The 26,552-nt window shown below is 37.9% G+C and overlaps 2 protein-coding genes across 5 annotated transcripts; both read left to right on the top strand.

The window, feature by feature from the left end:
• The first annotated feature begins 659 nt into the window (after positions 1–659).
• On the top strand, positions 660–3,344 carry cd79a (CD79a molecule, immunoglobulin-associated alpha). Its single transcript, XM_043260270.1, has 5 exons — positions 660–793; positions 1,486–1,818; positions 2,583–2,698; positions 2,825–2,884; positions 2,956–3,344. Exons 1-5 carry the CDS (start codon positions 754–756, stop codon positions 3,070–3,072), a joined length of 666 nt encoding a protein of 221 aa, XP_043116205.1. The 5' UTR covers positions 660–753; the 3' UTR covers positions 3,073–3,344.
• Positions 3,345–3,437: 93 nt separating this feature from the next.
• On the top strand, positions 3,438–24,988 carry lipeb (lipase, hormone-sensitive b). 4 transcript variants are annotated; one of them, XM_043260456.1, is made up of 15 exons: positions 3,540–3,657; positions 7,031–7,065; positions 9,895–10,136; positions 10,809–11,093; positions 11,698–11,788; positions 12,005–12,031; positions 12,966–13,111; positions 13,400–13,585; positions 14,242–14,394; positions 16,605–16,749; positions 18,181–18,408; positions 19,418–19,558; positions 21,363–21,604; positions 23,188–23,448; positions 23,577–24,988. In XM_043260456.1, the coding sequence occupies exons 2-15, from the start codon at positions 7,050–7,052 to the stop codon at positions 23,997–23,999; spliced, it is 2,586 nt and encodes an 861-aa protein (XP_043116391.1). In that variant the 5' UTR covers positions 3,540–3,657; positions 7,031–7,049; the 3' UTR covers positions 24,000–24,988. The 4 variants fall into 4 exon arrangements, with proteins under 4 accessions (XP_043116388.1, XP_043116389.1, XP_043116391.1 ...); XM_043260453.1 differs by lacking the exon at positions 7,031–7,065 and having other exon boundaries at positions 3,438–3,657; XM_043260457.1 differs by lacking the exon at positions 12,005–12,031 and having other exon boundaries at positions 3,541–3,657.
• Positions 24,989–26,552: the final 1,564 nt, after the last annotated feature.

Here is a 26,552-nt window from a genome sequence, read left to right as displayed (position 1 = left end):
TGTAATTCTGTGTACAGGAGTCCACTCATTACAGGCATTCCATTGCTGTCTGTCTATATAAATGATTATGCAAGGACTATTCTGTGTATTTGGGCTTTGATTTTATTTGTAAGATACATCAGAATTTAGGTACGTTTTTTTAATTATTTTCTTCTTCTTTTTTTTTTTTTTAATAAATGATCAAAAATGACATGAGCTTATATTGTCTTTAATTTCAGCAGCATTAGGTTTACATTACCACATTATCAAAATAATAATAAATTTGGTGTTTTATGAACAACAGACTTTATATTATGACTGCGTACACAAGCACGATTATAAAAACTGAAATAAATAAAAGGTGCAAAACTTCTGCAGCAGAGTGTCGACAAGCTTCAAAATTCACCATGAAGATCATGTTTCAAAAAAAACTGACTACTGTAGGCAGTTTTGGAGATGAAGGTGAGAAGCAGATTCCCTCCAACATCTGTAAAGCGACTGGCAGATGTTTTTGTAGTTGGCATTAAACTAGAGACATATTCAGACGTTCTTTTCAAAGAAGATTAGAAGCTGTTTTAAAGGCAAATGGTGGTAAAACACCTCAATGTTCGCATTATTTTGTCCAACCCCTCTTTTTGCGTGTGTTCACCACAAACTGAAATAGAAGAATGGGTGGGTGTTGATGATACAGGAAGGGAAGACAAACACTTGAACGGCACATTTGCTAATGAGCAGCAAGAGGGTTTTTAAAAGTGTTCTGGTTTCTTAGAGAAAATGGCATTCTCGCTGGTTATCTTGTTGAGTTTCTGGGGAGGTAAGCATTAACACATTGTGTGTGTGTGTGTGTGTGTGTGTACTTTTTATTATGAAATGTTAATAATTGTTAAGCATTCATTATAATCAGCTGGTTTTATAGTAATCTAAGCTCATTTTGAGCACAAAAAATATATATAAGACGGGTAATGTAAATTTTAGTTTTTCGAAAGCATACTATTGCAAATTCGGCAATAAACTTTTTAACTCCTAAGAACAAAGTACACAAAATTTCCATCTGCATGTCTATGTTCTGCTTCAGTGAAGCTGATTTCCTCTCAGAGCAGCTGTTACAGTTTGCATCTTATTACTACCAGTCTAGATTTTTGTGGAGATCTTGTTCTTTTCGGTGTGACTTACAATTTTATGGGTCTAATTGAATTTTACACTGTATTAAGTATTAAGTTCACATGACAAGTCTTTTCTATATCACTTTTTGTGGTGGGAAGTGTTCAGTTTAGCTAATAGATTTAAACATGCTGATATCATGTGGATTGAAGTTAATGTTCTTTGGGGGCAAATCAAAGCTATATTTTTAAGCTGTTTTTATGTTAGAGCGTTCTAATCACAAATTTTATGCTATAGTCTTCCCCACTGTGGAATATTTTCCGCTTAAATGTTTATTGAGCTGTTGTGCCACCCAATATTAGAGCATACTATATGTTTCGTTTTGTTTTTTGTCCTTTGCATAAGCTGTTGCCAGCAATGTTTTTGACGACCTGACACTGGAGGCAGATAAGCCATTGGAGCGCGTGGCTTTCTCAGAAGAAGCCACCGTCCGCTGCTGCTACCAGTGGGATAGACCTCACAATTTCACCTGGATTGTGAATATTCACAACACCAATGGTATCATAAGGCCTGTCTTAGAAAATCTGCTCAACAAGTCAGACACAGGGACAAATGGAGCCACATGCCATTCGTTAGTTTTCAAGAGTGTCCGTATCAATGACACCGGCTTGTACCAGTGTAAACTGCATTCTAACTCTTTTCACATCTATACCCATGGTACCTTTCTTCAAGTCTACAGTGAGTCAGACCACAATTATATATTTAATTTGCTTAATTTTATTTCTTGTCAGGGTCACCATTCCAAAAATAGATAAATAAATATAAAATCAAATATGTGCAGTCTCGCTCACCAAGACTACACTTATTTGATTAAAAATGTTATAATATATATATATGTTTTCTGTTTTCTGTTTTTAATATATTTTTAAAAATGTAATTCTTTCCTGTGATAGGAGAGCAAAATTTTTATCAGCCATTATTCTACTTGTGATGGAAACATTGAACTTTCACCCCTGGATTCTTTCATTAATAAAAAGTTTAAAGAATTTATTAATTTGTTGCATTCCTGAGATATGAGACTTTTCCACATAGCCTATAATAAACACTGTGTTTATATAACTTAGTTATGCTTTTTAATGTAATACATAATCTGATGTATAGCCCCACTGTCTACCTATTTATTCTTAAATGCACGCATATGAAAGTCACAAACATAATAATGCATGCACTCATGCTCTCTAAAAGGTTGCATTGTGCAATAATCCCCACAAATCATTCAATTGGCTGAGTTAGGTAAACACAAATAACCCATTCAATGACATAAACCCAAATTCCTCTCATTCAAGCTACGTTTATGTTACTTAGCTCTTTTCGCCTTTTTTGTGTTTTATGTTTGTTTAATTTTTCTCTAACTTTTTTTTTAAGAAAATGGTCCATGATCAGTTTGATTTACTTGTCATTTCTGAAAAGCCTTCATGAGTTAAGCCATTCTCTTTAATTAGAACCTTTGGAGAAGACCTTGAACCTCAGCGAGCGTGTAAAGAACAGCATCATTACAGCAGAAGGAGTGTTGCTGCTGATGTGTGTGTTGATCCCTGGCACCGCGATGCTCTGTAAGGTCAGACACGCTCAACAACGTTTGATTTAGTTCAGCATATTGGATGCATTCCAGGCATAACATTAAACAAACAAATAAATAAACGGATACCATGATGTTGATGGATGCTCAACTGTATTCTTCCAGACAAAGAAGCTGAAGGAACTTGAGAAGAAGAAAGGAAGAGAGGAGGAGAACATCTATGAGGTATGTCTACTCCCACTGCATTTTCTTTTCTTATTAGCTAGCTGCGTATTCACAAAAGTGACCTTCAACAGGGTCTAAACCTGGATGACTGCAACTCAGCTTACCATCAAATTCAACGCACCAGTCAACAAGGCCCCTATCAGGATGTGGCCAACTGTACAGAAGACATTCAGCTGGAGAAGCCGTAGAGGAACAGGAAAAGGAATGCGGGAAAAAAAATGTCAAGGGAAAAGTGAACTCTGTTACTTGTGCTAAAATGTAAAGTCGTGATTACATGAGCCTGCTTTCAGTATGTCTTTGCATCTCTTTGCTAGTTTGAAGATAAGCTTGTTTGTGTTTTGCATTGGTGAATCAAACATGTCTGCTAATGGTTTGAATGAATTGTGTAAAACGTGTGACATTTTAAGTCTGTCCTGAGGAATGTTCCAAATAAATAAATCCACTGGATACTCAAAGTCGATACACTAGAGGAAGTGGCATATTCATTTTATTGTATAACGTTTTGACTTTGTAGGAGTGTCGTTTGGCTCAATATGGGCATCGTGAGGGGCGGTACCGCGAAGCGATAGGCGCTTTGATCTTTCTCCGACGCGTTATTGGCTATAGGTTTAGACGTGGGCGTGGCCGCCTGCAAGGTATGTCCAGACAGAACAGAGGGGGAGGTAATCGCTCGTGTTTGAGGAAGATGGCGTCTGCGAAGAAGTCTGGGAGCGGTGTTCTTGAAAAAGCAGTAAACAGAAGACGCTCGTCCAAACACAAAGAGGGTCCAATAGGTATATTCTCGTTTAACACACACAACCGCTTTATTTGTGGGGCGAGTTGTCGCTTGTAAGTGACACCCGCGCTCCCGGTCAGATAGTTCCAGAAGTGTCAAACAGAAGATTACAGCCCGAGCGCTTACTGTACAGTAATGCTGGTTCAGTGTAGCTCATCGTGTGAGCGCTGTTATTTCCTTGCTAGTATGTAAACGCAGGTTTTGAGACGTCTCGTGTGGTTGCCAACAGGTTTGAATTACGTTTGAACGACGTTGTGTCACGCAGCACATCGGCTACGGTATCTGTAACGCTGTAGTGTAATGTTGCAGCTATGCATTGATGACATTTTTTGGCTATGGGTGACATTTTATTCAAAGTGTGTTGACAGGAGAACATGCGTTTGAATGATCTGAGAGCATATGCCTCAACTTTGCTGCAATACATCAGGATACGCTTTAGGACGCCTGACTCACGAGTGATGTAGATTGACGTCTGTCCTTGTGGTTTTAAGCTTATAATCACAGGAATGATGTGTGTTGTATGTGTAGATGCTCTTAAAGGGATAGTGCACACAGATTGAAACACGGTTAACATTTACTCACCCTGGTGTTATTCCAGACCTGTAGGCTATGACTTTCTTATGTTTTGAGGAAGGATGCTTTGAAGAATGTTGGTAACCCAACCATTTTGGTGACCTTTGACTTCCATTGTATGAATAGAAAAAAAAAACACTGACACATTTATCAAATTATATTCATATATCTTCCACAAATGAAGGGTTCTGTAAAATGGCACATGGGTAAGTAAAGTGTTTTGACGTCACTTTAAACCCCATCTAGAAGCAACCATTCTGGCTTTTCAAATTAATTTTATTGAGATGGTTTCCATGTTCTCTGTGTTGCAGTGAGCAGTACATCACTGACTGGGTTTCACGTTTTCACCATAGACTCCTGCCTTGTATTCACTGTAAAATAAAAAAGAAGAAAAAAAAAGTTGTTTCAACTTAAAAAAATAACTTATCCCACTGCATGATTTTTTTTAGTTGAGTCAACTTAAATTTTTTGTTACTCAATGTTAATTTAAGTTAATATTTTAATTGACTAAACAAAAAATCTTTATGCAACAGGGTTATTATTTCAGGTTGAAACAACAATTTTTTTTACAGTCTAGGGATCGAGAGGATTTGCCATAAAGTCAGTCTGCCATTTTAACTAAGTTTTCACATGTGCAGAAGAACATTATAAAACGACTTGTACATTCATATATTAACCAAAGATAAGTTGTTTACTTGCTGCTGTCAGGTTTGGATGAGAGTGAGAGGAAACTCTTCACTGATGTCGGGGCCAGCGCATTGTTTTTCTTTTCCTGTTGAGATGATTTTACCACATTTACAAAATAATCTGGGACAAAGGTCTGCTCGGGGCCTTTCATTGTTCCTTATTGCCACCCAAATGAATAAAGGATGTGGTCCTGGATATGCGTATGGAATGTAGAGAGAAAGTTCAGGTCTGGTCAGTTTACTTTGCTTCACAAAGATTTTTTTGTAGAGAAGTGTGGTCTTCGACCCGTGAGGATGTTGGGCAATCTATCTGTATGCAAGCTTTTTGTAGTTTGTGATAAAAATAAGCTGGGTAGAAAATCAGCTAGAAATGCTGATTTGCCAGAAGCTAATCTCCAGCAGTGAACCTTTGTAACCTAAATAGTGCAAAATTTTACATAAGCAGTGTGACACAAGCTAGTTGCGTATGTATATATTTAACAATGATAAAGAAATATTTCTAATTGTTTCATATGTCTGTTTATATTTCAAAAGTATTCTTATGTTTTGAAAGTTGAGCATTTGTTCTCATTTCTAGCCAGATGGGACAATTTTACATCTCTTGCGTTTTTTTTTTCTTATTCCAAAAGATGACATATGAAAATGAAGTCATTGTTAGCCATAAGTTTCTTTAGCTTATTCACTTTGCATATTTTGCACTTTGACATTCTAAAGCATAATAACGTACGTGTATTTTTTCATCCAGCCTGGAAAAAATGTAGAGATGTAAATCAGTATGTTATCAGGGAATTTCTTTTCTATCACTCAGTGTTGCACTTTTAATCAATTATTATATTTTTACACATTGATTTTCTTTGCTGTTGTCCAACACTTGCGAAGTTAGTTTTTAAAAAACAATAACAATTCAAAATTATTGCATGTATTTACATGTTTATATTTATATACGTATAATTTTTTATTAATAATAAATATATTTAATATTTTGCCATAACCTAATTTTTGGAAATAAATATACATAAAACACAAATATGTAAACAAAAACCTTGGATGTGATTAATCACAAGTAATCGTTTGACAGAACTAATATTTATATAAACCCTCCTTCCCACTCCCTCTGCATCATAATAGGCATAATCACAAGTGGTCTAGCAAAACTAAATACAAAAAATCCTAATATTACCACATCCTTGAGAATGTGGAGTCGTGTTTGAATGAGGTTTCTGGATCAGCCTTCTCTCTTTTTTTTTTTTTTTTTTTTTTTTTTTACTTTGCAGATCTTATATATGCACAAACAGCTACATAGAAAAGGAAAAATAGAAATGACATATGATCCATTCTCGTACATTTAAATAGGCCTATACATTTTTAACATTAGCTAATTGATGCTTAGTGTTTTATTTATTCACTTAAATTTAATTGCTACACATTTGTTGTAATAACGGAAAAGAAATTATGTTGTAGAGGTCGTTGTCTGGACATTCTTGTGTCAAAGAGGTGGCAGTTTTGGATCGTCCAGTTAGGGTGAAGGTCACTAGCCGCCCCCTGGTGATACAACCAATAGAGAGAAAGGTTATTTAAGCAGTTGTGGTTTTGTAGCTGGTCCTAGGACACAGTTAGCCTGGATCCTTTAAATGGCAAACAGTGCGTGTGTGCGTGTGTGTGTGTGTGTGTGTGTGCGTGTGCGTGTGTGTGTGTGTGTGTGTGTGTGTGTGTGTGTGTGTGTGTGTGTGTGTGTGTGTGTGTGTGTGTGTGTGTGTGTGTGTGTGTGTGTGCATGTTGCAGTGAGTAATTTGTTTTCATTGTACTCTGGGTGAAAAGTCATCTCGCCACAACAGAGAGACAGTTGGTATGGGAGAAAATAACAAAGCTGTTCTCTCCTGGGAACGAGACGAATGAGAGCAAAGGAAGAAGAGTTCACAGAAAAGAAGAGAGGATGAAATAGAAAGTGACAGAAAGTCACATTGTGATCTGAGGGGATGAGCGGGTGGGAGGGAGGGCGAGAGCATCCAATCGAAACACTCTATCTTACTGTCTTCCCCCTTTTTGTTTACCTCCCCCTTCACATGTCTCTATTTCTCTGGCTCCATGGCTGTGCGGGTGTTGAGGGGACAGGACGCACAAGGACTCCAGCATGAGTTCTGACGAGGGTAACGTTCAGACTCTCCAGGGATCAGTCCCTGTGTGTTTGTGTTTGTGTATGTGCTGTGTCCTGCATGTTTTTAGGTTGTAGATTCTCACACTTAAGCTCCGCTTCACCCCCTTGTGTTACGTGTGTGGTTGCTCCTCTGCTGTGGATTGTGCTGTATGCTTTATTCGTGTGTTTTAAAGCAGTGTCACTGAAAGAGTCACTTAGCTGGTTAGGTTAAGGTTTTGGCTGTGGATATGTTTTCTGCTTGGGCGAATTTGGCCAGTTGGTATAGTGCAAACGTGAATTATCACTTTCAAAGTTGATTGCAAAGATTACATCGTTTTTCTGGCGTCATTTGTGTTCTTTTAGTCTTTGATGGATTTTTCCAGAGCGATTGTGGTTCTGCTTGGAATGAACAGCGCGGATTGATCAATTTACTGTCGATTTGATAAATGTTTTACTTCGCATCTTCTGTCCATCAACTAAATGTACAAACAATAGCTAAGTTTAATTCTGGTGTGTGTGTGTGTGTATGTTTGTGTTTTTTTTCTCCACTTGGATGACTTTTTTTCCACTAGGATGCAACAATATATATCAAATAAATGCAGTTCTTTTTAATATTGTGTCCAAAAAAAAAAGCAAGTACAGTTGTTTCCAAAATTGCTTATAATGAGCATATTTAAATGATTTCTGAAAGATCAACAGTGAAGACAACTGAAAATACAGCTGTGCCATTCAAGGTAAAAAATTACTAAATTAATACATTTCTTTCTTTTTTTCTTTCTTTCTTCAACCTGAGTGAGACTCAAATTTGACCAACCTCAAACTTTTGAACAATAATGCATATTCATAATGCATCTTTCAGTTCATTAAATAGTTTACTTAAATGTTTATTCATTTCATTTAAAGTTACTATTCTCTGTTAATTTTAAGCTTCTAATTGAAGTGACATGTTTTTATAAGTTTCTCAATGAAACTGCTATAATCAAATTTTTCTAAGTTATCTCATAATATTAATTTCTGGTAACATTGTTTGCTTGTTTTACATTGTGAGATTTTTCTTTCTTAATCAAGCTTTATATGTCAGTGTATTTCTTTCAAAAATTGGTAAAGAGCTTAAAATACATTTTATTGAAAGTTAAGAATTCTTTATGAAAGTAAAATAAAATCTTAACTTTGTATTTGTTCTGCTGTGTTAAACTGGTGCTGGAAGTCTTTCAGTGAGTAAAGGGAATGAGTTCTCTGGTTGCACATGTTTCCATAATAAAAGATTGAGATAATTCACAAGCATGAGGTTTAGGTAGCAGTAAAAGTCATTTCTCAAACCCCATGACTAGTTTTACATTAGCTGCTGGACTATAGTCTCTCAATGGAAGCAGTTGCGCAGGTGACAGTGACACAGAAACATGCTTGGTTTCTCATGCACAGATTAGGACACTAATCTCTCAGGGTCTGGCTACAGTCTTTACAACGAGGACAGGGTACAAAAATGGAAGAGAAGAGAGGACAATCCTCCATGAGAGAGGAAGATGCGATGTTTGTTTTTGCCAATGAGGGGAAGAGATTACCAGTGACAGGGAGGAAAGAGAGGCAACACGGGATACTTTGGCGGAGGGGAAAAAGGCTGTTTGGAAAGTCTGAGAAGAGAATGACTCGGCGAATGCTGGGAGGGTTTATCTGTGTTAAAGGGCAGAAAGAAAAAGGGACGGGGCTTGTTTTAAACCATATGTGCGTCTGGGGAAATCGGCTCTAAATCTGCAAATGTATTTCATGTAAGCAAAAATGTTCTCTTGACTTAGAAACGTAGGATTCCGACATTCAAAGCACAGCGCATTTTGCGTTTTGTCTGATATACAAAGGTTTCTTTGGGGTCCCAGTGTTCCTGCCGATAGTATTTTGAAGTTGTCTGTGATTCGCTCAGTTGTCTTGTCGGTCACGGGGTACAACAGATTTACCTAGTCATAATCTTGTCACCGAGAGACCTTACTCACCTGCGTTGTCTCTGTAGCTGGCATGTCAATCCTGATCAGATAAATGTGCATGAGTGTGTGAATGACTGTAAAGTAGCAGGCTGATGTCCACTCGTACTCGCTTGTATGTCCCGTGAAACTGTCCAGAGCGTATGTCCCATTTAGCTTGCTCCTGTCTTTTGCTATAAAGAAAACATGCGATTGCAGTTGCATCTTGAAGGTGAACGTGTGTCGTGATGCGTCCTCGTAGAGTCTGTTGGATGTGTAGTTCTTTGTGTGGCACTTGTAGTACTTGTTATCAGAGTGTGTTTTCATAGGTACTAAACTGTTAAATTGTCTTTTTATAACAGTGTTTTTGTCTTTTTACAGTGATCATTGCATCTCCCCTAAACATGATAAATGTACTTTTAAAAAAATGCTAACAAATGTAGTTGTTTTTATAGATTTTATCTTTGCGTTCCCATTAGCTGCAGAATTTGACAAATTGAGCCAAAAGAACAGCATTTATTAAATCAGTTTGAATCATTTTTGCATTATTCAAAAAAAAAAAAGAATAAATACAATTTTTTTTAATCGTAATGTATGTGAAACAAATCACAATGTTAAATGATATCGTATGTGCATTTATCTTGTTTTAAGGATGTTTACTGGAAAACATGACCAAGATCTGATGAAGAAAATGATTATTTCTGAGGTGCTTTGGCTAAAGCATTTTCAGTTGACGGATCTTTTAAATGTTTATAGTGCTGTTTATAACCACAGCCTACGCAAGTGCTTGGCTTTTGTCCTGAGCTTAATCACTCTGTATTGGCTTTAAAGTGTGTCATGTGCCAATTTAAAGTAATTATTCTGTCCTTAACCCATCTGATTCCTTGTAGTGATGGACACCAAGGCAGTGTTCACTGCTTTATACGATGTGTGTGATGAAAATGCCGCCTTCTTCTCTGGGGCCACGAAGGGCCAAGCCGGAGACGCAGCCCAGCGCCTGGTGGACGCCATGACCACCATCCAGGAGCACGCCCGGAGCCTGGAGCCTGTCATCTCTGGATTCGCTGCTATCTATCACCATTTTGACTTTGACCCTCATATCCCCGCCAATGGATATCGCTCCCTCGTTAAGGTGCGTATCTGTGGTTTTTTTTTTATGATTATAATGAGTTAGCTTGAGGGCAAGAGAAGTCATTTGTGTGTTTCCTCCCTGATATAAATAGCTGCTCCCGGTGCATCATTTTCAGCAGTTAGTCATCACAGTTAACAGTTTACAAACCCTGCAGTTGTTAAAGGAAAAAAATGTATGTCCTTAACTACTGACGGTCATGGCGTTCCAAATCCGTAAGACATTTATCTAAAGAACACATTAAAAAGATCTTTGATGAAATACCCCCTGGTACCTCATGCTTGTGAATGGTGATGGAGACTGACCCAGAATAGACAAAATTGGTAAACATTAAAAAAAAGAAGTAATTTTTGCTCACCCTGCTTGCTAGCTATTCTGCAGTGAATGGGTGCCGTCAGAATAAGAGTGCACAATATTCCATAGTAATTCACACAATTCCAGTAAATGTATTAATTTGAAAAGCTGCATTTTTGTAAGAAACAGATCCTCATAAAAACATTTGAGCAATTTCCATTGTGTTCGTTTCATTTCAGTGACTTTCTTTCTGTAATAAATAAGATTTTTTGACGTTGCTCTTCACCAGTTCCTCTCTCCCGCACGACACGTTTGCTTATTGTTTTTGAGCTTACGCCTCCGTTCAGCGCTCGTCTCCCTTTTTGTCACCCTCTTCTCTAGGTGGTGCGCTGTTGCCTCCTCCACATCATTCACAAAGGGCGCTATATCTCATCCAACAGACGCAGTATATTTTTCCGCGCGAGCCACAATGCAGCAGAGATGGAGGCGTACTGTAGTGCTCTGTGTCAGCTCAGGGCTCTGCTCTATCTAGCTCAGAGACTGCTTCATGACAACAGCCACGGCAACCTCTTCTTCCAGGAGGAAAGTGGCCTCAGTCAAAGCTTCCTGAGAGAGTACGCCTCCATGCACAAGGGCTGCTTCTACGGCCGCTGTGTTGGATTTCAGGTGTTTGTTTATGAGCACACAAGCCTATGGCTTACAGAATCATCATCCAATGATTGTCATGTTTATACACTTAACATAAGGTTCAAATTTCAAGTTATTTTGATTATTGTTTGCAAATATATTGTCTAATGTCTAATGTGAAAACTACAACTAAAAACCGAAAACAATGTTTTTATAATAAGTTTCTCATGCTCACTATGTTTGTATTTATTTGATCAAAAATACAGTAAAATATTTGGAAATATTATTGCAATTTAAAATAACTGTTCTATTTGAATCTGTGATGACAAAGCTAATATGTCTGCAAGCCAGCCATTCAGTGTCACATGACACAAATATGTGTCTATGTCAAAATATAACCATAAATATATAGACGTGTATATAATTTCAGAAGGATAATGGGACACTAAATAGCAGAGGAATGGCTTCTAAAAATTAATCTTTGCCATGACAGGAATAAATTATATTTTACAATCTATAAAGATAGAAAAACGCTTCAAATTGTACTAATATTTCATAGTATTACTGTTTTGCTATTAACATGAAAAATGTTTCTTTTCAAGGTGAAAATATTTCACGCTGAATATCCTCTCTTCACTTTTAGTTCACTCCTGCCATCCGTCCATGCCTGCAGTCAATTGCTATTAGTCTGGTTGCCTTCGGAGACAACTACAAGAAGCATCAGTCAGGGATAGGTCAGTAGAGCTGTCACCTTCAGCATGCCTTAAAAATTATTTATACGCCCCTTGATTTACGCGAGGAGGTCATTGTTTCACGCTGTTTAATCTTTGTAAATGTCTGCACAGCAGGATTTCCTCTAGTGTTAATTTAAGACAAAAAGTGCAGCTGTATAGATTCTGACCTGCAGAGGCATTCTAATACTGTCTCTTGTGCTCAATGCTGCACCCTAGTGGAGGCAGGAGATATTTCTCCATATGGTAAGTAACTCTCAAAGAGGGCAGTATGGATGAGAGAAATTTGTGTTCTTGCCAAAGCTATCATCCATTCTGCTGGTAGACTATCCTGTTTCCTCTAGAGAGATGGTCAGGGGTGACCTGCTAGGGGTGGAAATCTTTTTTATCATTAATAATAATGACTTTACAAAATCTGAATATGAATTTATTTGGGTTAGATTTAATTTTAATTCCGACTTCTATAATTCTAAGTACTTTACAAATTAAGAAATTAAACTATTTTATGTGAATAACTATTAGCTATTATTAACAACTATAACTTCAAGCAAATATACAGTAATAAAAGGGAACAAAGAAACACATTAGAAGCAATAAACAAAAAGTGTCTTTAGTATCTGAGAGTGCTTTTATTATCTGAATGTTTTCCAGAATAGCGCAGTAATGGGTTTTTCTCATTATTGCTGATTGATTATTACTAGTGACGGACAGCAGATTTAATAGGCTGCATTCACACTAATGCACAGATCTGTTTTAGCATATCAGCATATAGCCGACTGTTATGAAGAGAAACCTCTGAAATACTGGCTTTATCCAGTGCACACAAGTGCCTTTGCACACATGTAGGGAAAAGAAAAAATGAGGATCTATCTGTTTTTGGAATCAGTTCAGAATTGCGACGCATAAGAGAATGTATTTCCTCCCACCCCTAGTTCCTAGGCCTAGATCTGGTTACAGGTCTACTTTTTATTTGGTGCACTGATGTTTGTAAATATTAAACTAATGTCTTGTGCATGTTTGTCAAGGTAAGATGATGTGATTTCCAGCTGGTTATCTGTGTGTTTCTGTTGATTGGCACTTTCCCCTGTTTTACTGTTTTAGTATGATACCCTGGTATGATAAGTCAGTTACTGTATGTAGACAGCCGTTCATCTAACTGTCTTTTTTCTGTGTCTCTCAGGTGTAGCAGCCAGTTCTTTCCTGACCTCTGGGAAATATGCCATTGACCCTGAACTGAGAGGTCAGGAGTATGAACGTATCACTCAGAACCTGGATGTTCATTTTTGGAAGACATTCTGGAACGTAACAGAGACAGAAGTTCTATCCGTTAGTATTAACCATCCTAACAGTTTTTAAGGCAGCACAATTATTTGAAAGAAAAAGAAAATTATATGACCTTCAGTCTTTTGATAATATTTTCTTTCCAGTTTATAAAAAACACACACACACACACACGCACATATATATATATTCAATCTTTTGCTACAGCTGATCAGATTGCACACTGAACACTTATAAGCTGCGTACGTTTTTTATTTTGCAAAGTTCAGTTCACATAATAATGAAAGTGATATTAATCTGTGCTCCATTTCATTTCTCTCTGTCTCTCTGAAGAGTCTGGTGTCTATGACGGCCACACAGGTGAAGGTGAATCGAGCTCTTTCTGTCCCCCCCATGCCCTTTGACCTGCCGCTGGTGGCAGATCCCACCCACACGGTGACTGTGTCTCCTCCCGCAGCTCATTTCGGCCCGGCGCCTGTGCAGATGAGATTGATCTCATACGAGCTGAGAGAAGGACAGGTACAGCAGTTCACTCTGATGCCATTGACAGACTTAATTAGTCTCGAATCGCAATCGTCTCTCGCTTGTGTCTTCTTTCTCCTCCCCACAGAAGCTCGAGCGCGAACTTTTCATTTTCATAATCTGAATTCTCTGTTCTTCAAAGAGAGTCAATTTTCCACTCCACATGCTCTTATCTTGTCAATAAATAAAAAAATAAATATGCACAGATAGCAAGGAATGAATAAAAGCACCGCCGGTCGTAATAAGGTACACTTAGCTAAATAAAGTGGTTGAGCTTGACTCTTTCTCCTTTTATCCGTTACTTAAAGCCCTTTAATTCCTGATATACCTCTCGGTGTCATGGGAGGACTTGAATTGGTTGCAGTATAGATGACTTGGATGTAATGGTGTTTAAAAAAGCCTACTTGACTTTGCTTCACACCCTTTGAGCTCCTATTGATCCAGCTGCAGTGTAAACGTGTTAAAGAACCGCACGTCTGTAGCGTTTAATTGCTCCTCTCTTGCCTAAATGAACGTTTTTGCCACTGTGTGGGGCACAGAGAATTAGAATAAGTGTTGTTCAGGAAGTTGTGTTGTAATGAAGTAATACATTTAAAATGTTTAATATGTTGCCCCTCATTCTTATGCTGCTTGTGCTCCATTTGTGTGTTCAGGACAGTGAGAAATTACTAGCACTGTGTCGCTCAGAGGGGGGCCCGATATCGCTTTCTTTGGGCCTGAAGACAAAGCGCAGTCCTCCTTCCCCATGGCTGGTGTTGCACTTCCACGGAGGAGGCTTTGTGGCACAGACCTCCAAATCACATGAGGTATCTTTTTGTCTTTTTCTTCTTATAACTTCCTATATCTCATTTCCTTAATGACCAAAGTATTCCACCAAGAGCAGCACAAATTACCGCCTGCTTTAAAAAGGCCCGATTATGCCATTGATAATATTATGTTTTAATGTAGTGTGTATGTGAATGTAAATGATCTGCAAAGTTGTATATCTGAAAAAGCAAGATAAATATAGTTATTTTCTTAGAATTTTAGAACTGCTTTGAGCAAATCATTTAAGTTTCACTGTTGTGCTTTTTTCACCTTGCATGCGTGTAGGCCTATTGTAGGAGACTCCTAAAACTATATTAGGTGCCTTAAAAATAGTTATATAAATAGTATAATAGTTGCAGTTTAAGATAGGCTTTTCTGGGCATTATATAAGGCCGCAAATACCATTTCATTTCATTGTGTAATAAGGTGAGTCACAAAGAAACTACAAACCTTTTCAGCATTTAACGCCCAAACTTTAAATCTAGGAACCAGAATATCATAGAACTTTAGAGGTGAGATGGGAATACACAACAGTGAAAACAGTGAAACAAAAATAACACATTACTATATTTAATATGTGATTAAAAACATTAGGCTGTCCCACAGTTTATTAATTATAAAAAATAATATTGGTGTCAGTGACTGAGATGAAATTAGACTAGTAATGGATGAAGAGAAATTAAAATGAAATCACTTAGCAGGATATGTTTATTATGCATCATTTCAAGCTGTAATTTTACCCAATTATGCAAAAATGTGAAAATAACATGTACTTTTATGTATTCAGAATATATAAAATGTTAACTGTGAAAATAAAGGAGTTGGCTAATCTTTTTTTTTTTTTTTTTTTTTTTTAATTGTAACATTTATTTTGCGATTCGTATCTGTCCAATGACTGTCGTTATTAGTGAACAATTAAATTGTTAAAATTTATTTTGTAAATGTCTACAGATACAAAAGTACCCATAGTTGAAGAAACGGCAAGATATACTACATTATAAAGAGGTTTTACTAACCTTTGGATTTGTCTTGTCCGTATGATTTGAATTGTTAATGGCATAATTTGTTTGAATTTTGAATACTCTAGATATTAAGTGCAGACATAGACCTGGGTGGTTCTCACCTCTATGTCAGACATTCATTCGGTGGTTTTTAATTGTGCCTCTTCTGTTGAGTATTATGCAGAGCAGTTTCTTTGCAAGAAGAATAAGATATTGGTCATTTGCGTTCACTTCTGTCCAGTGTCATGGGCAAAGTATGAGACTGCTGCTCTGTTAAAGTATGGAATTATTATCGCAGCTCTCATGCAAAATTCACCTTCACGTCACATAAATACTCACCGGCGGGAGCCTGAGTTCTCGACACAATGCATTAGCTGCTTGAACGAGCGCCACTCAACAATAGACACGTTGATATGAGATGTAACTGGCAGTCAGAGCAACATGTTGTGACGCCTGTCAGCACACATCATGTCTTTAAACTACAAAACAAAAGAGAGAGAGAGGAGCATGAGAAAAAAATGGTTAAGAGACTGAAATATCTGAGAAAAAATGTGTTCGTTCCCTAAGTGTTTTCTCTTATGTAAATGCTCGGTGAGGTGCCGTCAGGCGTATACTCGGGGTGACAGGCTTTTTGAAGTGAACGCTTTTAGAGGATCATGATTCAGGCTCTTTTCCGCAGCTCAGTCACTCTCAAATCACTATCTTAAAGTTGGGAACTACAAGATGTCAGGATTCAGACAGGAATTAAGGGTGTGAGCTCGGAAAACAGCTCCGAATTTGAACATTTGGGTCTTTACCATCAGTCAGCAATGCTTGAGCCACTTTGTTAACACGCAGGTAAAATAAAGCCATAAAGCAAAATATGCATTTCATTTAAGAAAAAAACATATCTCTCAACCCCTAATGCATTACGCTATAGAAATATGCAGTGCATGACATGTAGTATGAATTTAATTTGGACAAAATTCATCCGCCATGTTGACAATCTCATCATTGTGAGTTATTTCAACTCGTGTGTCCTCATAATTGTTTATGGTAATAAGCTAAAACAGGCAATTAAGTGCTACATGTTAATGTCAGCATGATCTGGAACCATGATCTTGCAGTTTTTTTAAACGGACTAGAAATACTACAAAAACATTTTTTTACAATACTCTTAAAATGTAGCAGTTTTGATAACCCATCTATGTGTGTCTCTGTCCCTCCAGCCGTATTTGAGGAGCTGGTCTCAAGACCTGAATGCCCCTGTCCTTTCGGTGGACTATTCTCTGGCCCCTGAAGCCCCGTTTCCTCGGGCTTTGGAGGAATGTTTCTACGCCTACTGCTGGGCCATCAAGAACCACAACCTGCTAGGTGAGGGGAATAGCCCTGTTTTTATACTTCCTGATCATATGATACCAGTGGTTTGTGTTTGTTTCTTTAATTTCCCATGAAATGAAAGCAACTACTTATATATAGACACATACATTATGATTAGAGAGACTGAATTTTAAAACGGCTTTGAACAAATCACTTGAGAATTGCTTGATATGTTGTGATGAACATCAGTGTGCAATATTGGACGGGTTCTTCATTCTGCCCTATTTTGAGATGCAAAGTAGAGGTAGATAAATGTGAACTTGCAGGAGTTTGAGCAGACTAATTTATTAAAGTCTGGCATACATCAACAGAAGGAAGTTTGCCGTTTTCACTGTCCATTTTTTACTGGGTTGAAATGTAAATATGCAACGATTTTATTCAGAGGTGTCTCTAACTGATTTGTATCACCTGAATGTTTTTTTTTTTTCAATTTTTTGTCTAGTGTACATCTGAAATGTCTTTTAGAGCCTTTTGTTAATTGTATACCTTGTATAATTAATTTAGAGATAGGCATGAAAATAGCTTCCTGGCACAGTGTTAAGAAGTGCACGAACGGACGAATGAATAAACGAAATAGAGTGAATTTCAATTTCATGCTGTCTTTAAGCTTTTATGCTTTTGTGAATGTTATGCTTTTAGAACGGAATGCTTTATACGGCACACAATAGCCCAACGTTCCCAGTTCCCTTTTAGTAGGAGGTAGCAGCACTTGTCAGTCCTTTGTTTTTGAGCCGCTTTGTCATGAGAGACTACTTACCGTGTTTTTTGAGGTTGACGTTCTCCCATCAGACGTAAAAAGTTCCCTCCAGAATAGCAGACCACATTTCGTAGAGAAATATTTTATTTTATTAATTGAATTTTGTTAGTTTTATTACCGCTTTAATGAAACACTAAATGCAGTATTTACAGTAATTGCATCATCCATCTCCCAGACTGCCTTTTAAATAATTAATTTTGTTTTTCAACATTGTGTCATCCAGCCACTTGATTAGTCCTTAAGAAAACTGATTAAGGTACAAGACAAGTGAAATCGGCCGACTTGACGATCTGTCATACCGCTGTTGCTGTGCTGGTGTCGAGATCCCACAGGGAACAAAGGCGCCTATTGAAACTCAGCTCACACTCGGTCTGACTACAGCAGCATAAACATATTCATCATTCAGTGTTCTCTCACCTCTTCTATCTATCTCAGGATCATGACGCGGATCACGCGCTGCTAATAACTCTCTTTGGGTGTCTTTGGTGCGAAAACCACGCAACAGAGCCTCAAATCAGTGCAAAAATGTGACCTCATTTGAAGTTGAAAATGCTAGAGTGTATTTATCTTCTAGACTTGCAATAATTTTTTTTTTTATTTGATCTATGGCTCACTTCATTTTCTGGTCCGCTCCTTCCTAAATCCCTTCTGTGCGCCCTTCTCCTCAGGTTGGACCGGTGAGCGTGTGTGTTTGGCCGGTGACAGCGCAGGAGGAAATCTGTGTGTGACCGTGTCGATGCGAGCCGCTGCTCACGGCGTGCGTATGCCAGACGGCATCGTTGCCGCATACCCCGCCACCCTGCTCACCGTGTACGCCTCGCCATCCCGCCTGCTCACCCTCATGGATCCTCTGTTGCCCCTCAGTGTGCTTTCACGCTGCCTCAGCGCTTACGCAGGTCAGTCTGGGGACGCAATAGAATTTTATGACAAATAGTGCTGTGTTGTTACTTGGGTTATTAGCGAGCTGGAACGGTCAGGTCCGATGCGTAATTTATCGCTGGTAAAAGTTTAGCATATTCGCAATTTAGGACGTGTAGACACCTTAATGATGATGAATGATTTCAACAAGTAAAGTTAAGTGAAGCCACACACGTCAGGAATAGATTAATAGGCTTGTATTTTGTTATAAATGATTCGATTAGTAGTGTTTTCAATCATAGTAACGGTGAAGTCAAATCGGTGGCCCGCGGCTTGTATATTCTTTCTTCTGCTAGTAAATGAATGCAATATTGTCTGTGTGTTACAGTAGCACTGGATATTTCAAATCAATATCTCCTCTCTTCTTATTCATTCTCAGATCGCAGCAAATTAAGTTAAAATGCTTCTCTTTTGCATTTGTATTATATTACCCGTGTGCTCTGCTGAGAATCCTTTACCTAATTTGCTGTTTATGTCAGAAATGACCAGCTGATGGATTGTAAATCTCTCATTATGCTCTATTGTTACAAGTCTTGGATTTAATATTTTTGTCAGCCTGTTATCACAATTTTTGTATTTCGTTTGTATTCAAAAATGGAGGAAAATGATTGATGGGCCTATGATCAATAATTTCTAAAAAATAAATATAAAACCCGTGCTAAATGAAAGAAAACAATGTGATAAAAATATTGATACAAATATTTGGTAATAGTTTAGCATAACCATAATTGGTACACATTCATAATTTAATATTGTCATTTAACTTATTTAATTATTTATAAATGTTTTTATACTTTTGTTTAAAAAACTTAACATTTTTTTATTGAATTTTATACTTGTTTCTACTAATAAGCTTTCTTTCTTTTTTCTTCATATTTTTTTATTTATTCATTTATTTTTTTTTGCCATGCTTTCATGGATTTGGATTTTTTGACCCCTACTGTATGTTATTTACTTTTTCCATTTTACTCGTTCTGCTGTGTGTAGGCACAGATCCACAGGTGGAGAAGCAGGTGGAGAAGGTAAGCACTTTGAGCATGGTGAAGAGAGATACTGCCCTGCTGCTCAGAGACTTCAAACAAGGAGCTTCTAACTGGATCCATTCACTGCTGGACAAAGGGAGCGCAGGTACCTGGATTAAATATATATATTTTGTTTTCTAACTCATTGTGCCGAGTCTCTAAATGACATTTATCAATATGTCTTTCATGATTATAATCCCTCCACATACTGATGATGATGCCTTTGTAATAGTGCAGCTGGCTAATTATTTGATCTGTTTTAATTAGGTTTAAATTAAAGCATACGAAGCCCTTGAGCGCTCTGCTTTGCTTCATATAATTGGCTCCATGGTGATAATTGGCATTTGTTCAGAGCTATATGTGGTAGCTTCTCTTAACGCACTCTCCAGATTGTGGTGCGTGACCCAAAGATAGTGTTGTGGAAAGAGGGTCTTCTCAGCATGTGCAGACTGAATGCTTCTGAATGGAGGCCCCAGCTCAGTCTGCATCCGTCATTTTAAGCAGGCTGATGAATCATACCTGGAAGTCCTAGGGAACTAGGGAATTGCATATGGTGCCACAAAAAACTCTTCTCTCTACAGTCAGTTACTTTTGTACCTTATTTTATTGAATATGCATTTTGCATCTTTGTTTCTTTAATTTGTTTGTTAGTAAATCACCCTCAGAAATTTCCATGTCCTTTGGCGATGTTTTGCAATCGCGCTCTTGTGCTAATTTGCTCTGTTTAGAAAAACGAATCATCTGTTTACATGCTAGAAGGAAATTTAGGCATCACAACATTACAATGTATATAATAGATTTGCTAAAGATCATATATAACATTTTTATTTAATAATTAGTTTAATTTTAGCTGATTAAATATACTATAATAGCTGATATGGTGCCAATATATTTAGCATTTATAGCAAAACTGTCACAAATGCTCAGCTTTGATTGTCTCTGCAGTTATTTAGTCTTTCTCAGTTATTTATTTATTAATTTTTTTGATTGCATAGCGGCACAGCTGAACTGAAAATCTGATAATAACCATCTTAAACAAAGCTCTTTGTAATGGCTTTGCATACTGTGTTGTGCCAAATGCCCGTTGGTTTTGAAGTCAATGGTTTAAATGGACTACTATCAACCCCAGATCTCATATCATTTGAGTTCATTAGCTCACACAGAGAGAGAAAAAGTAGGGCTGTGCAGGATGTCAATGCAGTGTGGCTAAAAGGCATCATTAGTGTGGTGTGTCACACAACACAAAGCATTCTAATTGCCTCATGATGGTCATGAATTCATTATTCACTATACTAACATTGCTGAGAATAGTTTTTCGCGAGATTATGGCTTTGAGCGATACAGCTGTGCTGTGACTGCTGTGTCTGTCAGTCATTTGTGTTTATGTCAGTTTGTATGATCGTATAATGTTTTCCTGAGTGTCTGTTTAATGCCACACACACACTTCACATCAGCCAGTCACATGCCTTACCTCTCCCTGGCAACTGTTTCCTCGCCAACAGCCTCCACCAATGTCTGTGTGAGGGTCTTTGTAAACCCCAACCCCTTGTGCTTAAAATTCCTGCCCTCTGCCCATTTGTACATCTTTCTTTACTTTCTCATTTTGCCTTTTTGCATGTTTGCTTCACGAAATCTCTGTGTGAGATTTTTATGAGGACTTTCCTTTCTTGCTGGCTGCCTAACCTGCTTTGGGAATTCAGAATTACCTTAGTTTTGTGGTTTTGTTTTTTCCGCCTTCACATTTTGGGCCTGTTAATATGTCATGTAGACATTTATCTAAGAAAACGATAACATGAGATCATCATCAGTCAATAAATGTGATTATAGAGCATCTATGTATCCGTAATGACCTTGAAATCGAATCTCTTGTTGAAATAACCACCTATAACTATTCGCTCTTCCCCTTTTAGACTCTGTAAGAAAGAGTGTTTCAGAAGCGTCTCTGACCTCTCCTCACGCAGACCCTCCGGTGTCCGGAAAAATGTCTGAACACTCTCTGGAGAAGGGTTCTCTGAAGAGCCAGACGTGCCAGGACTTGGGCACACACGCTAACAGCAGTGCCAGCAACGTACAGAAAAACGCCAACCACCTTAGCACCGCCACAGCCAACCACAACTCCATCCTTGACATCACACTGACGCCCGAGAGCAAGGTACGGCTCTCATCTCCCGCTTTAGAAGGGTTTGATCAAATTCCTGCTTTCACCGTATCCCTAAAGCTCCTGCGGTGTCGAAGGTCTCTCTTTTACAGATTGCAACAGTGAGTCATATTAATCAACAGGCTGATTTGCATTCTACTTGGATGCCAATCTCTGCTGCACAGCATACATCAAGCTGCCTGAGAAACATATGCCGATATTTGAGCTGATAAATTTGCGATCAATAGTGAGAATGACCTGGCCTTCAACCATTTAACAGTGTTGCTTATATCATAGTCGAACATAACATCTAAATAACAGACAGCCCCATTGTTAGTGAGAATCTGGTATGTTTGCTGGAGTGCAGCACAGATGTTCGTAAAGAGTATCAAATTGCTATCAGTGGCAGAAAAACAGGAGTTTGTTATGCCATAATTAGCATCAGAGTCAGAGCTGTGGCAGAACGCAGGCTGTCTAATGCATTGAATTAACTGGCCTCTTAACACCGCCTGATTTTAATAGCTTGCAGTAAATTGTTGATCTGGTTATTTCAGTCCGGTACACTCCGTGCAAATAAATCACTTTTTTTTTTTTGGATCCCACACAGTTATTGCACTGTATTCCTCTCTGTCTGGCTTAGTGAGAAAGTGAGAAAGGATAGTGCTGAGAGTTAAGTCTAGTTGCGCAACTCTGAGAAATTGCAAAGGATTATGCTGCAGTGATGTCATTTGGATTTTTCATGCCATTGTTCAAGTATGTGTTAGAATCCCATGATGCCGTGACGTCAGATGTGTGAATAATTGCAGGATTTGAAACGCTAATTTTTGCTGCCCGTTTCAAATGAGTCATCTCCGCTTTTCCTGAACCCATTCCTCCCATCTTCCACACTCCTTGCAAATAACCACTGTCCTATATAAATAAATGCAAAAACATTTTTTTAAACATAAATTTATGAATTAAAATGTAATATATGTCAGACATGTATTTATTTACACAGCTGTATAATATACAGTATTCTTTTTTTCGAAAAAAAAAGTTTAATATGGCAAGAATGCGTTAAATAGATAAAAAGTAAAGGATTTTTATAATGTTATAAAATATTTATATTGCACATAAATTCTGTTTTTTTACTTTATATTTATCAAAGAATCACTGTTTCCACAAAAAGCAACTTGATAAATTTTTTCTTAGCATATTTTAACATAAATGTATATAGAAATTATAATACATTTATATGTGAATTAATACAAAATTTATATTACACATTTATACAGTTAATAGACTGCTAATATACAGAAATTTTTACTTGTAATACAGCAAGAATTCCATTATCTATATTTTTCTTAAATAAAATGTATCACTGTTTTCACCAAAAACAGCACAACTGTTTTCAATTTTTCTTGAGCAGCAAATCAAGACTAGAGTAATCGCTGCTGATAATTCAGTTTTCACAATGGGAATTAAATACATTTTACATAGGAAGGGTTTATTATAAATAATTCAAATAGAAAACAGCTGTTTAAGCATATGAATAGTGCCGTAAATAATCATTTTGAAAAGTCATCTGTCCAATTGCGTTCATGTCTTATCTCTTCTAGCCCGAGGATGTGAGTTTTTTCCTCTGCAAAGAGGTGGATCCCTCAGTATCAGAATCATTTTCATTTGTGGCCATCCCGCCCCCTGGTGGCGAGGAGAACTCTGAGAATACCCGGGAGTTTCCGGAGGGCTTCGAGCCTCTTCGTTCAGAGCAATTAGCAGAGATGAACGTCCAAAGTTCGCCCATTGTCAGAAACCCCTACATGTCCCCTCTTCTGGCTCCAGACAGCATGCTAAAGGGACTACCTCCAGTACACATAGTGGTAAGCGTCATATACAATTGAACAAGAAGATGTGGTAGAATAAAGTTATTTTCGTGATTTACGTTCATGCCATAAGCTTATATTTTGTCATGTGTCTTGTACCATCTGTCTCATCCCTCTTTTCTCAGGCCTGTCATCTGGACCCCATGCTAGATGACTCTGTGATGTTTGCCAAGAGGCTGCGAAATATCGGTCAGCCAGTGACCCTGTGTGTCGTGGATGACCTTCCTCATGGCTTCCTTAGTCTGTCCCAGCTCTCGAGGGAGACTCGGGAAGCTGCTAACGTATGTATGGAGCGAATCAGGGATGTCTTCACCATGAAAGACCCTCCCCCAGAGATGCGCAAGCACCGCAAACTGGAACGGACCAACCAGAAGCCTTCTGCTACCAAACGAGACCACACTCAGCTCTCGCAAGTGACTGTGCAGGAGGAGGAGGAGGAGGAGGAGGAGGAGCTATTTATTGGGGGAGGGGCTTCTGTTGTGGATGAGGAGGGTCTTGCTGGTTTTTACCCTCCTACTAAAGCTGAAGCTGAAAATATTCCAGCTTAGGTTTTGGCCTGTATGATACCAAAAGAGATTTGTATGGGTAGAGTAAGGTCATATTATATAAATAATGCAGCGATAATAGCAGACTACTGTATCGTGTAAAACATGAAATGAAGGAAAAACATAAACATGAAGGAATTAAAGGAATAGTTCACCCAAAAAATACAATTTCTGTCATCCGTTGGGTAGTTACAAAATATGAATTTCTTTGTTCTGCAAACACAAAGGAAGATATTTTGAAGAAAGTTTGCAACCTGGCTGTTGTAGTGTATGGAAGTCAATGGTGACCCAAAACAAAACATTTTCATACAGATTTGGAACTACTTGAGAGTGAGTAAATGATCACAGAATTTTTATTTTTGGGTGAAATATTCCTTTAACCAGCTATTACATGAAATCTTATGAAAGACACTAAGTATTTAGTTATAGAGTGGATGAAGTTCAAATTAGAGCAGATTTTCTGATTGTGTACTATTTCACTCCCTTTACACCTGTTTACCACCTTGCCTTTGTTGCATTATACCAGCACAAAAACTAATATCCTGCCTTCTACAAAAACATCCCAGCACATAAGCGTCATTAAAAGACATTACAAAAGGATTTATAAACCCAAGCCTCACTCCTTATAGCACTATAACAGTTCTTATATTATATATTCTTAAATAGGTCTACAAACTGTGATTCAATATTGTACTTGTGTGCTACAGTTTAAACTCCATAGAATGCATTGCTGCTAGGCATCCTGGGGGTAACTGACAGAAGCATTTATTAATGGTTGATTTTTTTTTCCTTTATAGTAGCTTTTGAATTATTTATAACACCGAATTATAATATGGTGTTACTGTGTATGTTAATTAACTTTTATAAATCCACCTGCCTCTCGTCTCCTAGAGGACGTCCTGTGCGAGTAGCGTTTGAATAGGATTTCTGATGCTGCTTTGTCCTCATAGAGTTGAGTGTTTATTAAATGCAATAAATCTCGATCGAATTTCCCACAAGCCTTCTGCGAAAGGAAAGCTCAAGTTACACAAAACCTCACCGAATTTTTAGTGATGTAGTGTTACTTGAGTTCTGTGGTGTCCTGTCTTGTTATACTTAAAAAAATAGTCCATTTTGTTATATACGGCTTTGTGAATTGCGTTTGGTTTGCTGTAAAGTGCTAGTTTATCTGAAAATGAAAATTCTGCCTTTTTTTTTCCACCCTGAGATCATTTCAAACCCGTATGAACATTTCTTTAAGAACCTTTCAGCTATTTTTGCCCAAACAATGAAAACCACCAGGGTCTGAAAACAAACCAACACCGGGCTCTTTTGACTTTTATTGTATGGGCAAAAATACTGAGAATATGAACATCATACAGTTTTGCAATGACTCAGAGGTGATTAAATACTGCCAGAAATTCCAGTTTTTGGACGAATTTCCCTTTTAAGTCTCGAGTGGTGTTTGAAGTGGCGTAATTGGGCTCATTTAAGATTTGTTTGCTTCATCGTAATCCTACTATAATCACATTTATCTGTGCAGTTATACTATAGATTGGTTTGTTATTATACGTATACTGATTTAAAAACTGGACACTCCATCGGCGCTTTTCCCTCTTGCTCGTTCTCTGACATGTCAGGGCAAGCTTCCATTATTTTGCGCTATCCCTTGTTCCTTCAGTCAGTTTGTTTCCCTCTGTTAACAATCGTGTCGTCTGTCCCTGTGCACGCTGACCCATTTTGAGCACACTCTTCAATTCTCACCCAACCCGTCCTAGAGGTATTTTAAGCAGACTCCCTTAACACCCAGCAACCTTGAGCCAATGAAATCTTTCAGCCTGCACATGTGTGATGCATACCGCTGCGATAGCGTGTCTCTATTTGAATCAGGTCGCCTCTTTCTCCGGCACTAATTGACTCTATTGACTCTCCGAAAAAAATAGCCAACATTTTGCCACTCCATAAAGTTTATTAGTGCTGTATGGGAGGTTCGGTCCTTTGTGTGCACAGCTTTGCTGAGCGGCAGTGGCCTGAACTCCTAAAGTGTGTTTATATAGCGCACATATCCTATTTAAAGTATTGTCGACTTTATTATTGAAACGACAATGAGTTATAACTCCACTTGCTGTCATTTTAAGCTTCGCTCAGCTAAGTGGCACAGCACGACATGTCTTTTGGGACTTTATATATCCCCGGCAAAGGCCTCTTCTTTATCGGTGTGTATGCGATTGGATTAACTCAGAGTTGTGTGCTGAGAGAAAACAATGCTCCATCTACTGCTGATTGCAGCATTTGAGAGTTAGTTTATAAGAGTGTCACGATATAAAAAGATTTGCTTGCTTGCTCTTTTCACCGTGTCAGAGCTGCTCCTTTCTGGTGACAGATTTGAAATTCCAAATCTTGGTTACTCTGCAGTTTCTGTTGACGTGCGTATGTTATACACGTCTGGTCATTTGGGCTTCTGGGTATTTTTGTCAGAGGATTCCTGTTTCTGTGAGTTTGGTTCTGTATGCGCATGTTCGGGAAACTTGTTTGTCGCACTTTGTTGTGTTGGCGCATGGAAAAGCTTCTCAGTGC

Source organism: Puntigrus tetrazona, chromosome 16, assembly GCF_018831695.1.
Source record: "Puntigrus tetrazona isolate hp1 chromosome 16, ASM1883169v1, whole genome shotgun sequence".
NCBI classification, from domain to species: domain Eukaryota; kingdom Metazoa; phylum Chordata; class Actinopteri; order Cypriniformes; family Cyprinidae; genus Puntigrus; species Puntigrus tetrazona.
Note: the sequence above shows the minus strand (reverse complement) of the source record. Positions and strands in the feature narration are given on the sequence as shown.